General features: G+C 40.8%; 2 protein-coding genes across 3 annotated transcripts in view; both read right to left on the bottom strand.

Moving 5' to 3' along the window:
* emilin2b (elastin microfibril interfacer 2b) overlaps positions 1–11,339 on the bottom strand; it is a 21,068-nt gene extending 9,729 nt beyond the window's left edge. The window contains exons 1-4 of the mRNA XM_079599380.1: positions 11,048–11,339; positions 8,867–8,992; positions 4,143–4,333; positions 980–2,455 (exon numbers count right to left, since the gene is read on the bottom strand). Of these exons, the coding sequence (XP_079455506.1) occupies positions 980–2,455; positions 4,143–4,333; positions 8,867–8,992; positions 11,048–11,196 (1,942 nt within the window). The 5' untranslated portion in view covers positions 11,197–11,339. The remainder of the gene's footprint in view (positions 1–979; positions 2,456–4,142; positions 4,334–8,866; positions 8,993–11,047) is intronic.
* A 787-nt stretch (positions 11,340–12,126) lies between these two features.
* The window catches only part of smchd1 (structural maintenance of chromosomes flexible hinge domain containing 1), a 60,430-nt gene continuing 54,717 nt past the window's right edge, over positions 12,127–17,839 (bottom strand). For both annotated transcript variants that reach the window (XM_079590976.1, XM_079590975.1), the window contains 3 exons: positions 16,328–16,486; positions 15,558–15,650; positions 12,127–12,350 (listed from right to left, as the gene is read on the bottom strand). In XM_079590976.1, the coding sequence (XP_079447102.1) occupies positions 12,343–12,350; positions 15,558–15,650; positions 16,328–16,486 (260 nt within the window). In that variant the 3' untranslated portion in view covers positions 12,127–12,342. The remainder of the gene's footprint in view (positions 12,351–15,557; positions 15,651–16,327; positions 16,487–17,839) is intronic.

Genomic DNA, 17,839 nt, shown 5'->3' with positions numbered 1-17,839 from the left:
AGCTCTGAAATACCAAATCAATATTTATAATCAAGGGACAGTTAGAATGATCAAAAATGCTTTTTTTTTTTTTTAAGTTATCATTTATCAAGTGATCAGTTATCAACAAGCAAGAAAGATTTACCTGAAAAAGTGAGTACTAACATTAATAATTAGGAATGGTGTAGAATAGATGATGGAAAATGGTACATCAAAACAAAAACAGTCCTCTCTTCGTTTAAAATAAAAAAATGGTTGGTTTAATTTTTAATGGTTAAATTCACATCCATTTCTAATACTTCCTTAACCTTTGACTTGATCACACAAGTAGGAGAATGACTTCTGACTTGACACTGCTGTGTCTGTCTGTTGCATCTCACCACTGTCTTTGCTTTTCTCCACGACTGAAGACTTACAGTTTTAGGATTTCCATCTTTTGTCAGTTGTGGTTTCAAAAATGTGCTTTGTGTGGCTTTTTGTACTGTCCATTTCATTAAGAACTTTCTTTTTTTCACAGCAGCCTTTTTCAATATTTTTTTTACATGGTCTACGTTAACTTGTCTTGTGAACTACTGCATCTGAATTGATCATGTAAACTAGTTGTTCAGCCCTTCGGTCTTGCATATTATGGTGGAGAAGGACAATCTCAAGTCTCTACTGATGTCTTTTTCTCATTTTAAATAAACACACTCCAATTTTTCAATAGAAATAGGATCCTGAAACTCCTTCAAGCATAATTGCCCATGCAACTACTACATCTTTGGATAAACTAGTCTGCAAAGTTAAAATTGTGTAATTTTCTTCCTGTAGCTCATTAAGCAGAGCATGGCGCTAGCAATGTCAAGGTCATGGGTTCAATTCCCAGGGAAAGCAAGAGCTGATCAAATGTGTACCTTAAATGCAATGTAAGGGACTTTTCGACAAAATCATCTGCCAAATGTATAAATGTAATAATATAGTGTTTAAATATAAATGTTGTCCCCAGAGGAGCATTGCTTACCTGTAGGTGCATCAGTGATCCCATCCTGCCTGTCTTTTGAAAGGTGTGAATTTGCTTTAAACACGTTGATGTCCCTTGTATGTGTTAGAACTGTATTGTTCAGTTGACGGACGCAAGTCCACAAGCCGGTAACGTGTTTGTTCAGTCCGTCTTTAATTCGTTTGAGACTATCAGACATTGGCTCAAACCGTCCGCAAATGCCTTCAATGCCACCCACCCGTCCATCAAGACCATTAAGCAAGCCATTCATTGTCCTCACTTGTTCTTGGCTTCGCCCAAAATCCATGTCAAGATTTTCCACCCGTTGCAGCAGAATTTCAAAAGTTGTGGATTGATTGAGGTCTGGTACAGAGATATCGGTCTTAATCTGCTGTGCAAGAGAGCCAACCTTGTCCTGCAGTTGCTGTGTATGCTTCTCCAAGACGTCTAGGCGTTGATCATGACCTAAAACTGTGGTCAGTAGCTGTGAAGTGCTGTTTTCATGTTGAACAGCATTTATTTTCTCTTCCAAGGCTTTGCTTTGATCTTCCTTTTCCTTAAGTCTTTCCCTTCTTAGTTTCTCCTCAAGATAGAGGCAATGTACCTCTGCACTCTTTTCCGCAAGACTAACTCTTGCCTCCAGAATATGCCCTTGTGCATCAATCTGTGCAAGGGTGGCATTCTGCTGCCTAATGGCATCTTTCAATATCTGCTGGGTGTCCTTGAGATTCTGGACCTCATGACCGTCCACCCCTGGGTCTTTTTCAATGGGAAGTTGGAGACGCAAGTCTTGGATCTCTTTGCGGAGTTCAGTCTCTTTAGAATCAAGGAGCTCAGCCAAGCTCAAGTAAGAGGTTTCTTGTTCCTCACACTGCTCCTGAACAGACAGCACTTTGTAGTCACATGCATTCTTCATGTCTGCTATTTTGATGTCCATTCCTTGAAGAAGCTCCTCACGAAGGGCAGAAAGCTTCTCATTGATGTATGCCTGACATGGACACTCATTGGTTGCAGCGGTTGAGGAGGGTTGAAGTGGTCCAGTACTGGCTGATTCTGTTAGTCGGTGCATCTGTCCATCAATGTTCTGGATCCTAATCTGCAGATCTTGGATACTATCAGTATTGGAACTGATTGTGTTGGAGAGCTGGGTAATGTGGTTTTGCAGTTCATCAGTATCTGATGATAAACGAAGGTCTGATGGCAACACAATGGTCTCAATTTCACCCGCCTTGACATCCTGTGGCTGTTGCAAATTCCCCAGCGTGTTTAGAATGAATTTGGTAACATCTTCCTCTAAATCTAACCGTAAGTTTGCATTGGCTGACGTCATAGCTTGCAGGTCTAGTACTGTCTGAGAAAGACGCTCCACCTCTTCTTCTAATACCTGAACTCTGCGACTTTCGTGTTGGCGATCTCCATAACCTCCCAGTTGAGTGTTGTGATGCTCTATCTGCCCAGGTTGAGACCATGGATGTGTCTCAGAGAACACTTCTGGTCCTAGAACAAATCAAAATGACATGCACGGTTTTAGGGGTGGAAATCACCTGGGGTCCCATGATACAATATTTTAACGATACTGAGTGTTTACTTGTCTCAATTTTTTTTTGGATGTTTGTTTTTTAAAATGATTTAAAAAATCATATTAGTTAGGCTAGGTGTTTTTGCTATTGTATTTTTAAACCAGGCAAAAGTTCCTTGTGTAAGTGTTGTTTAGCCTGTTGATTTTTGTTTCATGGTATTCAGCTACAATGAAATGTTTTGCAGTATGACTTAGAATAAAATGTGAATGATATCCAAGTTATTTTTAATTTATAATCGAATTATAAATCAACAAGAATAGAAATCGATAAGCAGAATCAAAATCATTATTATTCAAATGATACCCAACCCTATGTAATAATCAACATTATTATGTCAACAGAACTCATCAAAATAACGTTTAGTTAAAAAAAAAACTAAAAAGGTCTAATTAAATAGCTTAATTGGATTAATTGAAGTTGTGGTAATTGGTCACCTGAATTAATTTTTATGAGTGTACTAATGTAGATTAAAGCTGCAGTCCGTAACTTTTTTTGTATTACAAATTTACTAAATTTATATAAGCGAGTACATCATGAATCTACATACCAAACCGTGTTTTTGTCAAATCCTGAATCAGGCCCGTCGCCAAGGGGGGGCATTAGAGGTCAGTGCCCCCCCAGATGACACAATGTGCCCCCCTAATCATATGGTCATTCAGCAAACTTACTATTGAGAGCAAAAAAGTATTCACGTATTCCATAACGAAACGTCTTCAGCAGCATTTAGCTCACAGGAGCACTAATCTCTGTAACTTTAAATAACACATTGTCTTCAGAAATATTCATCGAAAATTGTCGGACCGTGTGTAAGGCTCTGCGCAAGGCTTACCTTCCCCTGGCTTGTCGAATTTTCATATTTATTTGCCTTCTAAAAATAGCCTACTGTTTCACTTTCCACTTAAAAAAAAAGGTAATTTTCCTCCGAATTGCGTGATATAGACTCAAAATGGCAAGGTATAAAGTCAGAGTCGCGTGATACAGTCACATTTGCGTGTTATAAAGTCACAATTGTGAGAGAAACTGAGCGCTCTTTGCTAGCTTTTTGCCATGCCAAATCCTGCATATAGCCTAGTAAATGTTTTTAAATGGGGAGCGCATATCCTCATGGTGTTGGTTCACCCTTCAAACTTAATATTTTGTGTTTTGGTGTTGTTTTAATATAGAATTTGGTCTATTTCAGTTATATCAGACTAAATACGTGATGTTATTGTTTTGGTGACTTTCTATTTTTTAGATCATGAAAAAGTATGCCCCCCCATTCAATATGTTCTGGCGACGGCTCTGTTCTGAATCACAATGGTACACCTATAAGAAGTGTTTAAACGGACTGCAGCTTTAATCTACATGTATTATGCGGTTTATAAACAGAATATAATATAAACATTGGGACTGTTTTAGACTGGGATGGGTTGTCCCACTGTGGAGTAGCCCAGTACCAGCATCGTCATAGACATAAACAGAGAGAAGTAGCTCGGACTACAATGCTCTTTCGCAAGACATGCAGTTCTGTTTATTAACCGCTACAGTGCCAAAAGTTATGAACTGCAGCTTTAGATATTGCTCATTTCATTTATTCCAAATCCAAAGTAATTAAAAATACGTACCCAGTATACTTTGTTGTTGACTGTTGGCGGGAGGGGCATCTGGACGTGGTTCCTCAACAACTTTGGGTTTCTCTGGGGTAACTTTCAGCTCTGTACAGTCATGACCTTGATATCCTGGGCAACACCTCCATTCCAGTTCAGTCACTTGTTTGTAGCCTATTTTGTACATGGGTCTCAGGGGAGTATGATACCTAGAAATACAGTTATGAATTGTGATGTTAAAATACAATTCAATTTGAACTATGAACTAAAAGTATGCCTTTCACAGGTACATGTAATACAATGTTATGGCCTCAGATTCCTAGCCACTTTTCTGTAACTACATTAACATAAAACAAATCTCTCCCACTGCACAAGTGTTGTGGGGAACATTAGCCAAAAAGCATTCACAGATGCACACTTTGAACATATACCAACTGGGCACCTTTTGCTCATTATTTTCATAATACCACATTGAGGGACACTAGTCCTATCCTAAAGACTTTAAACCTGTGAAAGATATGAATAAAAATGATGTTATTTCAGCCAGCGCACATACCTGTATTTACATCCTGTTTTCGGTCGAAGTCCAAAGTAGTCGATTGTCGAGTTCACGCGCATAGGTTTAGTTACCTATGATCACGCGCGTGAACTCGACAATCGACTACTTTGGACTTCGACCGAAAACAGGAACTAAATACAGGTATGTGCGCTGGCTGAAATAACATCATTTTTATTCATATCTTTCACATCTACTGCAGTCAGATTCACCGTGTTCACTCTGAAGGAATCACTCAACATGGCTGGGCACTTGTAATGACACATCAAGGATGTTAAGAGGATAAAAGCAGGTTTAAAACTTGCCCCATTGAAGTCAACAGGGTGCAAATTTTAAAAAGAGGATAACACTGTAACGCCGGTGCGGCTGAAGCAGAGAAGAGGCAGGATCCAGATGCAGCACACGTTTTATTAACACACTAGAAAACAGGATAACGGGACTCGGGAACGAGAACAACCAACATCAACGTTAAACATTAAACAAGAACTCACAAGGACAGGACAGAAACACAGGTCTTAAATAATCAGAGACAAACGAGCTAAACAGGATAACAAGGGGGCGTGGGAAAAATAAGAGACACCTGGGAAAACTAATAGACAAGACAGGGAACACTAATCATGACATAGCCCCCCCACAAAGGAGCGGCTTCCAGACGCTCCAAACACGAACCAGGCGGGGGGCAGAGCGAAAGCGATCCTGGGGGAGGGACGGAGGGCCAGGCCCGTGCAGGGGAACGGGACCAGGACACAGGCAAGGCGGGCCTGGGCCATGGAGCGTGGGAGACCAGGGCGGAGCATGACGTGACGGCGGCCAGGGCGGAGCATGACGTGACGGCGGCCAGGGCGGAGCATGACGTGACGGCGGCCAGGGCGGAGCATGACGTGACGGCGGCCAGGGCGGAGCATGACGTGACGGCGGCCAGGGCGGAGCATGACGTGACGGCGGCCAGGGCGGAGCAAGACGTGACGGCGGCCAGGGCGGAGCAAGACGTGACGGCGGCCAGGGCGGAGCATGACGTGACGGCGGCCAGGGCGGAGCAAGACGTGACGGCGGCCAGGGCGGAGCACGACGTGACGGCGGCCAGGGCGGAGCATGACGTGACGGCGGCCAGGGCGAAGCATCCTTCATGGCCCTCCAGGGCGAAGCATCCTTCATGGCCCTCACAGGGCACCTCCTGCCCCCCCCCAAAAAATACTTGGGGAAATCCAAGACCTCCAGGCTGGGAACCGCCACCGGAAAAGGCTCCCGAAGCCCGAGATGCGCAGGTAAGGCAAGACGCAGAGGTGGGGCCGGCAGGGCGAGGCGCAGAGGCGGGGCCGGCAGGGCGAGGCGCAGAGGCGGGGCCGGCAGGGCGAGGCGCAGAGGCGGGGCCGGCAGGGCGAGGCGCAGAGGCGGGGCCGGCAGGGCGAGGCGCAGAGGCGGGGCCGGCAGGGCGAGGCGCAGAGGCGGGGCCGACAGGGCGAGGCGCAGAGGCGGGGCCGGCAGGGCGAGGCGCAGAGGCGGGGCCGGCAGGGCGAGGCGCAGAGGCGGGGCCGGCAGGGCGAGGCGCAGAGGCGGGGCCGGCAGGGCGAGGCGCAGAGGCGGGGCCGGCAGGGCGAGGCGCAGAGGCGGGGCCGGCAGGGCGAGGCGCCTGGGAACGCCCTCCGGAGCCTGGCGAGCCCAACGAGTCCTCCTCCTCCTCCTGCGACGGCGCTTCACTGGGCTTGATTCATTACAGGATGCAGTAGACTCAGTAGAAACACAGGATGCAGTAGACTCAGTAGACTCACAGGATGCACTTGACTCCGTAGACTCACAGGATGCACTTGACTCCGTAGACTCACAGGATGCACTTGACTCAGTAGACTCACAGGATGCACTTGACTCAGTAGACTCACAGGATGCACTTGACTCAGTAGACTCACAGGATGCACTTGACTCAGTAGACTCACAGGATGCACTTGACTCAGTAGACTCACAGGATGCACTTGACTCAGTAGACTCACAGGATGCACTTGACTCAGTAGACTCACAGGATGCACTTGACTCAGTAGACTCACAGGATGCACTTGACTCAGTAGACTCACAGGATGCACTTGACTCAGTAGACTCACAGGATGCACTTGACTCAGTAGACTCACAGGATGCACTTGACTCAGTAGACTCACAGGATGCACTTGACTCAGTAGACTCACAGGATGCACTTGACTCAGTCGGCTCACTGGGTTCGTCGAGACTGACGTAAAGCTCTGGTCCGTCGAGCGCGGTCTCGGCTGGGTTGACGTGCAGCGCGGGTTCGGCTGGGCTGACGTGCAGCGCGGGTTCGGCTGGGCTGACGTGCAGCGCGGGTTCGGCTGGGCTGACGTGCAGCGCGGACTCGGTGGGAACCTCCCGCGGCGTAGGCTTGGCCGAGCACGTGAGAAGCACCGGTTGAATGTAGCCCACGTGAAGCACCCGTACCTCCTCCGCTAAGCCCACTGCGGACGACGAACCGCTCATAGAAAGAGCCCACTCGACATACTGGATCAGAGTCACGGAAGGATCAGGTCCGGGCATCTGTGACCGAAGTGGGTCTGATAATCCCCCGTGGAAGAATATCTTCAAGCACTGGGTGCTCATTTGCGCGAGAGGCGCAAGTCTCATGAACTCCGCGACGTACTCCTCTATGGAGCGATTCTCCTGATGGAGACGGAGAATCTGCACGTCTGGATTCCAGGAAGGCATGGCTGCTGGATCACGTTGCGGTGAGTTCTTCTGTAACGCCGGTGCGGCTGAAGCAGAGAAGAGGCAGGATCCAGATGCAGCACACGTTTTATTAACACACTAGAAAACAGGATAACGGGACTCGGGAACGAGAACAACCAACATCAACGTTAAACATTAAACAAGAACTCACAAGGACAGGACAGAAACACAGGTCTTAAATAATCAGAGACAAACGAGCTAAACAGGATAACAAGGGGGCGTGGGAAAAATAAGAGACACCTGGGAAAACTAATAGACAAGACAGGGAACACTAATCATGACAAACACAGTGTAGACAACACCGATTTTTGTCGTTGTTCTTTGTATTGACAGCACTCCAAATTTACAAAAAAATTAGCTCAATGTTAAAATTGACCGGAGTTCTCCTTTAAGTGGGTGTTCAGCTAATGGCATTTAATATAAATTTTAACTATAAAATATTTTAATTTAATTACTATTAACATGCAATTAAGTGTCTGAAAACATAACATTCAGTTCACACTTACGTATATTGTTTGAAAGTATATTAATTCCTTAATAAGTACTCTTTTTAAAAGTGTGCTAAGTAGTACTTCTTCACAAGGGTCATCTTAGTTTCATATTGTTTTGAAAAACCTTTATACCATTTTCAAGACATTTCGCGCCTTATGGTGTAATGATCTAGTAATGACATTTTCCTTACACCTTGAATACACTTGAGTGTACAGATTTTAATCATTTTTTAAACGTTTTAATATCGATTTTTCAACAAAATGACATTTAACCTGACCTAACTTAGTTTATAAAAATGTATGGTTATCAGCAGAACTATATGTCTTTACTCATTATAGTTGTCCCTGCACATTAAACTGGGGATGGAGAAAATATTTAAACAAACAAAAACAAAAACTTCACACTTGACATTTGTCTACCACATGTTACTACGACCGACTGCTAAGTAGCACATCTCCCGAATGTGTGCAGCATGTTTCAGAGAGAGCAAAGTGACAACATTAGTCCGGTGAGATTTGAAAAATCGTACTAATTCGCTGTCTAACCGCTCTGTCCGCAAAAGGAGGCATTCCTTTTTTTTCATGAGCCATGCAAATATAAACAAAGTGCAGAATTACGTACTTCACTTATTATGATTTACTCCAACAGTGACACACATCTGGAGTGCAGCTTTAAAAGCAAGATGTGCATGAACATGCGGGACATTCTAACTGCAACATTTCTTAAAGGTTCTCTGGAAAATGTACAAAAGCTAAAACTGTTTAGTGCGGCCCCTAGCACTTCAGCGGTCATAAATAATTTGGATACTGATAAAACGGTAATGACCTGCCAGTCGATGGGTCCAATTTAACTAGGAGCAATTCCACTTCAATCCATTCTGATCTCATCTAATCTGATCTCTGGTCACTTCCAGCAATAAAAGTGTCTATGCAAACCCCCCGCCTACTGCACGCTCTCCAGAGACACTTACATCAGCCCTCGCGTGCAGTCAGGATGATGCGGCGGACAGGGCAGGAGCCGCGGCTCCAAGATGTTTTCGCTCGCCTCCAGCACAGTGCATGTCACGTTTTTATGCACTACAAATGCACACCAGTTTCTGCAAAAGAGTAAAGAGCAATCAAAACAAATACTGTACACCCAAGAAAATACCCAGCTAACCGAGAACATTCTCAGAAATTTCTGGCAAATGTTTCTCTTAAAGTAATGAATAAACACTAACACATTTGTTCAAAGTTATCTGGTTTTTAATATAGGTTATAAAACGTAAGGCAAAAAATGACATTGTTCCACTTTTTTTTAAAGTTGGATATTCGTCTAACTTTTAAAAAATGCTGCAGAACATACTCGTTACATTCAGAGAACATTCAAAAAGTAACATTCCCATAATGTTCGCACAATGATACAACGTAATGCTCATTTAATGTTTGTAGAACCAAGAAAAAAAGCTTTAAAAAACTGGACGTTTTGAACGTTCAGGGGGCATTCAGAAAAAACTTCTTAGCTTAATGGGAATGTTAACAGAATGTTCTTAGACCATATTTTATTAGCTGGGTAGCACCCCATTACAACATCCTTTAGAAGACATTACTAATAATTTGGAACAGAAGTCAAGTGAAAATCATAATTGAAGCAAGACTGAAGAAGGAATAGGGGAAACCGGGGTAACACTTTTTGCTTCAGCATACGTAACTCACGGATTTTGAGCTAGAGTGCTTAAACTTTTATACAAAACACCCACAAATCACCAATTCAAACCTCTGCAAGAATATCACATTTATGGTGTGCCGTTGTTACAACAATCTACCCCACGATCGAGGTAAGTAGTAACAATTAAGCAACATCCTTCAAAAACAGGTTTATTAAAACAATCCAAAACAATGCCTTTCTTTCTGTGATTGACCACAGCTCAAATACACGTGTTTGACTCAGGTGTGTGCATGTGTGTGTAATTTAGTCTACTAGAACAAACTTCCTTAAGAGTATTTACTGCATGCTCAATGAACACTCGGCTCGACTGAAAAACACTGTCAATATGTGTGTGAGTTTGTGTGTGAGTGTGTGAATATTCTCAATCAATGGTGAAAAATGAATGTTGTTAACCCTGGAGTGCAGGCTGGGTGGGCCCAGAGACAAGGCACGTTTACCCACACTTCCTTTGGCTTTGAGTTGCCAAATGGCTCCATACAGACAACACAAAAAGTTTTTGTGGAATCCTCACAACTGGCTTTCAACTTTGTCTTTGCAGCAGATCTGACTGACCTGCCCTTCTTTGAAAGCTCATCAGTTTTTGTTAATAAAACACCTCTCTACTGTATATTTCTTTTCCACTGACTTTGCATTCTGTAAAATTATTTATATAAGAAACTGTTCTTAGTTATTTATAAGGGGATGGTTGTAACACTTTTTTAAAGATGTGTTAAACACCACCCCTATCAACCAGTGTTTAGCTAGCCATATTAGCATAATGTGTGGAAATTAGCAGGTTAAAAGGCAGCATATTTTGCCTGATAAACTACAATGTAATCTAATATAAGTTAAATTATTTTATCCGCAAAAGTTTAAGTAAACAAAATGTAGTGTTGGTACAAAAAAAATATTTTTTTTTCTTAAAATCTGCATGTGCCTATTTATAGCATTGACACGCATTCATATGGAATCTGTGAGGAAGTCAGTAATCCTGATTTGGTGGTGTTACAAGTAGCCTACAACACTCCCTATGTTACTTACAACTAGGTCTCCTCTAAATCAATAAATCACTGCATAGGTTACAATTTTTTGGCATTGATTTTTTTTATTTTTTATGTTCTAATCATTTGTCCTGCATGTTTCACATTAATTAGGAAATGTACAGTAGTGTATTACGATACAAGTTTCTTACTAGTTCTCCAGAGGCATGCGATTTCTAGTTCGTTAATCTTGCTAGTTAAAAAAAATGGTAATAATGTACTCATTTGTTCCTGCATTTATCAATTAATTACATATTTTTGCATACATATGCTGACATTTACAATCAAGTTCAGTTGCATATAAATTGCATGCAGATCCTATCCTATAAAGTTTGAATCCCATATTGGCCCATTTATTCTCAAAATCTGAGATAACTATAGGTTTTTTTCCCCTAATGCCAGCTCCAGAACAGAAGGTTACTTACTTGTTTCGTTGTCTTGAAACAGAGCTGGAATAAGCACTGCCCTGGAACAGACTATACCTCGACGGAGTCCCGTGCGCCAAAGGAAAGGTAATAAGACTAATAATAACCCCTGCACAGAAGTGCACGTAACACCCAAGGACGCACTTCATTTCAAATCACTCAACCAGAGTCAGCATCCACCTTATTCGAGTATTTAAAATAAGCTCAACTAAAAATGTTTTTAAAGTTTCTTGACAGAATGATGGCAGTGAAATGTGACAGTGCTGCGAGTTCGCTCGAGCTCCCGCCCCGCAGAGCGCGCGCAGCTTTCTACTGGATGCTGCAAAGCGCGGTATCAGGTTCCCAACTTCATTCCTGTTCTCCCAATAAAATGTACAAAGTATACTTATTAGACGCTGCTTTTTACGTGGTTATTTTGTTTATACCATTTCTTTAAAACGTAGGCATATCTCTCAGGAAGCCCTAGACAAAAAATGACTAAATTAAAAACTGCACTGAATTAGCCGTGAAAATAGTTGATATTTGGGTTGCTGACACGACACGGAGATTAGGTTACTCTATCAAACATTTTAAAGAATTATTTAGCAGACATATGATATTAATTGAAAAACTGTTATAAGTAGACAAATAAGTAAATTTGCTGACGTGTTGATAAGTTTGGCCCCCCATATAGGCTATATATATATATATATGTGTGATGGGCAAAGATTACTCTAGATTAATCGCATCCAAAATAAAAGTTTGTGTTTCCATAATATATGTATGTGTACTGTGGATAATTATTTTCTATATATAAATACACACACGTGCATGTATATATTTAATAAATAATAAAAAAAGCCAATAAAAAATCCTATAGTTTCCCCCCCCAAGGGAACCACCGTAATGCTAACTTCAGGGTTGGCCTATAAGAACTCATCATCACTGTAACACTCTATAGACATTAAATAGAGCATGCATTGAAATGTGTACACTATTCGTGTGTGTGCAAAAAGGCTTTACAGTCACAGAAAAAAGATGGCTTTAGTTAAAGTGTGATTGCTGGAAGGTTTGTTGAATAAAAAAAGATGACAGGACCTGATGTTACTGAAAAACCTTTTTTATTTCTCAAAGAACGATACAAAATATATTAACTTTTTTTTTTTTTTGCTTTCTTCTTAAATCCTGGAATTTAAAACAATGTGTAAAGAGTGTAAAGTAAAAAAAAAAAGGATTTACAAAGAACACAAAACAATCTTTGATATTCAAAAATTGATAAATTCAAAAAGCATTGCTTCAGCTGTCAGCTCGTTGCATCATGAATCTGCGGGGGGAAAACAACAACATACTATTAACTTCAGTGAAAAAGCAACAGACAAGACAGAAAAAAAAAACTATTACGCACATTTCACAGAATTAATTTGCAGTACATATGCGGTACGGAAGCTGTGCTTTCACACAAGATGCGTTTGCAGTGGGTAACTAATATGCGGCTTCTGAATCAATAAAAAGAACTGCAACAAAATAAAATTGTTTCATGGCACACAAAAAAGCAAACAACATATATACTTATACTGATATATATATACCGATGTCCGTAAGCAAAATTGAAGAACTGTTGTGACAATTTCGAACAAAATTCGCCTTTGGCTAAGCCACGCCCTAGAATGTAGATTGACCAATCACAGCGCAGCCAAGAACGAGCTCCGACAGAGGCTCCGACACTTTTTCACGGCGCTCCATTGACTTCAACGCAGGAGGCTCATATTTTTGGTCTCGGCAGGCTATTACGTCGTCGTTTTATAAAAAATATGGTTAAACGTTGTGCCTGGGGCATTTGTAACACAGATACGCGTTTCCCAGAGAGGTTGGAAGGGGGTGTCCGTTTTTTCCCCTTCCCAAAACCGAAGTTAAATACTGACAAGTGTCGTCTTTGGATTAAACTGTGTGGACGTCCTCTCAGTCAGCGAAACCCCTCAAGGATCAACAAGCACACTTTTGTGCTCTAAGATACATTTAGCTTTTAACCTTACTGTGAAGTTATACTAGTTAGACAGTTTTATGCTGGTTTAGGTCATGATTTCGGTTCTCTGCCCTAATTGTTGATACGCTAGCACACGCTGCTAATAAATACAGCTTTATACTCGCGTAGTCCGTTTGCTTTGTAAATAATAACGATTATAGAAGTGAATAGAGACCTACCCAGCTCTGCATGACAGTGTTTCTCCTGATATTGTTAGTCACAGCCTCCGTCTCGATTAGGATATTCGGTGGCTCATTGTTTGACTGTGACCGTTATGCTTTTGCCTGTATTTGGATGCCTTGTTGTTGCTCGCGTTTCACCGTATGTCTTGAATAAAGCCTTCAAACGCACACTGCAGACACTTTTGCCTACTTCTATCGGACACTTTATTTGCTGCTTTATAAAAGTTTGATAAAATTTCAGCAGGAAGAGCTGTCACAGCATAAGCCATGTTGATGCCAAACCAGAGCGCATATGAAGTTGTCGGAGGTAGCAACAGTAACTAAGGGGGGCGGGGCTTAGCCAAAGGTCAATTGGGCTAAAACGAAATTCGGTTGGAGTTAGAAACAGCTTGACAAAGCAAACTTTGCGGAAAAGTTTGGCTGGTAAACACCTTCAAACTACAATTTGTCCATGGTAATAACGTAATAGGTAGGTGTGGCTCTGAAGCTCCGCCTTCTTTGACGTGGAAATCTCTGGTTAATTTCTTCTGTTCAGTCAAGGTCAAGTTTAGACAAGTAAAAACATGAACACACTGAACATGAACACGCATTGTAGTAGACAATTAAGCTGAAATTCTTATGGAAAGTGATATTGACATTGTTTTTTTTCCATGTTTAACACTGTAAAGCTGCAGGGAATTTTTTTCAAAACAATTTTTTTTGTATAAAGTGCTATATAAATAAATGTGACATGACTTGATATCCACATCACTATAATCAGATGCTTTCTTAACTGCCATTTTCTCACCGCTGACATTTTTGTGGTGTTTTTATTTAGTTTTTGAGAGGAAAGTATGTAGCACATATTTACATAAAAAAATATATAAAATAGATGCTATTAATTTATTGTTAATTAATTCAGGTTATAGAACCATGTAAAACTATAGTAATTAGCGGTGCACAGGAGAGGAATCCTGTTCTGATCCATGCTGATGGTAGGATGTAGTTAGAGGAGGTGTTAGATGGTGAGGATGATTGCTCTGGACTTCATGGGAGGAGGTGATGGGGTGGAATGCTAGAAATCCTCTTGTTTATGGGGGCTGGGTACGTGTGGCTTGATGTTGCTGATTTGCATCCGCTAACCCCAGATCTGAAAGGTAGCTGAGGATATAAATGTGTGCCCAGTTCTGGTTCCTAAGCCTGTTAACTTTAAGCACTAAACTGAGGGCAAAATAGTAAATCCCATGTCCTGTCACGGCACACGTGGTTGAGCTGCGGTTGTGGCGTGGGTTATAGTAGCGTTTTTTCAGCTGGACTTGGTGATATAACTCTTCTCGTTTTCGGTCTCTGTCAACCTTTAGACATTAGTGATGGCGCTCTGGGATGTTTGATGGGGGTATCTGCTATTTGTGCAGATAATGGAGGAATGGATGTGCCCAGAGGTGGTGTGGGAGTTGAAGATATTTGACCTTCTGGTGTTGGGGTTGCATACTTCTGTACAACAGTAAGGGGACTGTATGGTCAACTTAAATGGCATAATTCTGGTTCCACATCCTCCTGAGTCGTTCTCATGTCCACTGGTTTATCAATATATATATATATATATATTTAAATTCCACAATAGAGATTACATTTTTGATCATAGACTGTCTTGGGCAAAGATAGTTGTCGAGTGGACCTTTGGCATTCAACCAACCAGATGGAGAGTGCTGTTGAGTACTGAATGCTGTCTCTGTGGTCACTGGAGTATGCATCCTATAATCACAACTACATCCTAAATCCTTCTGAGAACCAAAAGTGGCTGGATGAGATGAAAGAAAGAAAGAGGAAGAGTCCTACCACATGTGAGAAATGTTGGTTTAGGGGATGCAAAGAAGCCTACCGTATGATGTGCGAAAGATGCTTTTGCACATTTGCAGCTCCCCTGTAGGGCGAGTGTCCAGGCAAAACCACATGGTCTAAGACTTATACCAACCTACTATACTATTTACTACCAACTACCATAAAACAATGTTGAATCTACAGGACTTTTTGAATTGTAAATAGCTTTGCTTCGTTGTGAAACAAAATATCTGTGGTACATTTTACAAAGAGAATAAACACAGCCTAATTGAATCACTGAATTACTTGTTGTGTCTTTCTTCCATTCCCCTGCCACTTCCAGGACTGGGTTGTGGTGTCATCAGGCTAAGTACCCGTATTATATAGAAACATATAGAAGCCGTGAATCAACTGCACACTGCAAACGCATCTTATTTAAAAGCACAATGAGCGTGCAGCTTCTGCAAACACATCATGTGTGAAACAGGAATGATAGAGCAAACATTTCAGATGACCATTGATTTACCCAGCTTGCAAGGTTTGCGACGGGCCCGTTTAGGAGGAACTGAGGATGTTTCAGGCTCAAGGCTTCGTTTCACTCTTTTTTCAGGAGTTCTGGCTGCAAACACACACGCATACACATTTCAGTCAACATTTGTCAGAATTCACCAATTATAGAAATTATTGAGTACGTAGAAGTTAAAGGAATCATTCCTATCCCCATTTGAAGGAATATGTATTGCCATTGCTAAGGCACAAAAAGCATCAAATTAGCTGAAAGTTCACACACTTGCAAATACATTGCATTCAGAAAGTATTCAGACCCCACTATTTTTTTTCACATTTTGATGTTGCAGCCGTATGCTAAAATACACGTGAACACCACATTTTTCACACTTTTAATCTATTCTATACCACACAATGACAAAACAAAAGCAAATAATCAAAAGTCTGGTTTTGCATTCAGTAAAGTATTCAGATCCATTCATTTGTTTTTAAATGTTGGCATGTTGCAGCCTTATCTAGTCAACAAAAGTAGAAATGTCCATCCAGCCACATACAGTTAAGGGTCTGGGCTAATGTTGAGATCCCCTTCCAGATCACTGTGATATCGGCCAATAAACTTGACAATAAACAGACTTTTTCTTAACCCTGAATTAGATTATATCATATAACATAGACTGTTGTACTAAGGCTATAGTTTCTTCATGTAAACTCAATACTGAAGTATACAGTACTACATTACAAGCATGCTGTGCATGAGAAATAACAATCTACAAAGGTTAAAACACATACCAAGGGTTTGCTCAAGTTCTCTTAACTCTTCCTCTTGCTCCTTGAGCTCTTGTCGTTTCTGTTTCATCTGAGGACTCTGCAGGTTCTGAAAATGATTTTTATAATCGGATTCGACATCAGAGGCCTTCTGCATTGCACCACTGTACTGCTGTAATAACTCTGTAAATGAACATTCAAATATAAGAGACAGAGATTACATACAGTTTTCATCCATTTATAAGGAGACTTTTTTCTCTCACATAAGCATTTTTTATGACAAGACACCACAGGTGAATATGGTATTATGATTTTCTAAAATGTTATGTTTAAATGTGCAAAATATGCATCATTTAATAAAATATGCACCAATTTACATATATTTCCAGACCTGAAATCTGAACATCGAATAATTATTTTAATTTTCTTGTAATTAGAGATAAAGGTTTTCAGAGGGGATTTTGAATATCTCTCTTTATCAACCTTTATCAATTATGGAAATTTTAGCGCATGTAAGTGTTACTGAAGTGGATATTTCTGGTTCAGTGCAGAAAAAAAAAATCTAATATTGAGAAAAAAGCCTTTAAAAGATATGTATTATAATTGAAATCAGTCAGAAATACTGTAGATAAAGTTTAAGAAAATAAACACAAAGGAATAGTACACTTATAAATGAAAATTCTGTTATCATTTACTAAACCTCAAGTTGTTTCAAACCTGTATGAATTTCTTTCTTCTGCTGAACACAAAGGAAGATATTTTGAAGAACGTCAGTAACCAGAAAGTTGATGTACCCCATTGACGTCCATAGTAGGAAACAAAAAAATACTATGGAAGTCAATGGGGTCTATCAATTGTTTGGTTACAGACATTCTTCAAAATATCTTCTTTTGTGTTCAGCAGAAGAAAGAAATCCATACTGGTTTCAAATAACTTCAACTACTTCGAGTAAATGATGACAGAATTTTCATTTTTAAGTGATCTATTCCTTTAAATATGCATTTTGGATGTTTTCTTTCCACTAGTCTGAAATAAGATGTATTATGGAAGCAAAATAGCCCCAAATCTCTAAACTGACCAGTTAATGAAAAAACAGTGGTTTTGCCTATAGTGTCTTGCCTTAAGTACCCTAAGAATAATATATGCATTCTAACATTATACTGAAGCAATAAAATAACGATTAAAGGGATAGTTCACTTTAAAATTAAAATTCTGTCATCATTTACTCACCCTCAAGTTGTTTCAAACCTGTATTAATTTATTTCTTCTGCTGAACACAAAGAAAGATATTTTGAAGAATGTCAGTAACAAAACAGTAGTCTGTACCCATTGACTTCCATAGTATTTTTTTGTCCTACTATGGAAGTCAATGGGTACAGACTACTGTTTGGTTACTGACATTCTTCAAAATATCTTTCTTTGAGTTCAGCAGAAGAAATAAATTAATACAGGTTTGAAACAACTTGAGGGTGAGTAAATGATGACAGAATTTTAATTTTAAAGTGAACTATCCCTTTAACACAACTTTTAGTTTTG

This window comes from Phoxinus phoxinus (genome assembly GCF_949152265.1).
Source record: "Phoxinus phoxinus genome assembly, chromosome: 2".
In the NCBI taxonomy this organism is placed as follows: domain Eukaryota; kingdom Metazoa; phylum Chordata; class Actinopteri; order Cypriniformes; family Leuciscidae; genus Phoxinus; species Phoxinus phoxinus.
This window is presented reverse-complemented; position numbering and strand designations above follow the sequence as displayed.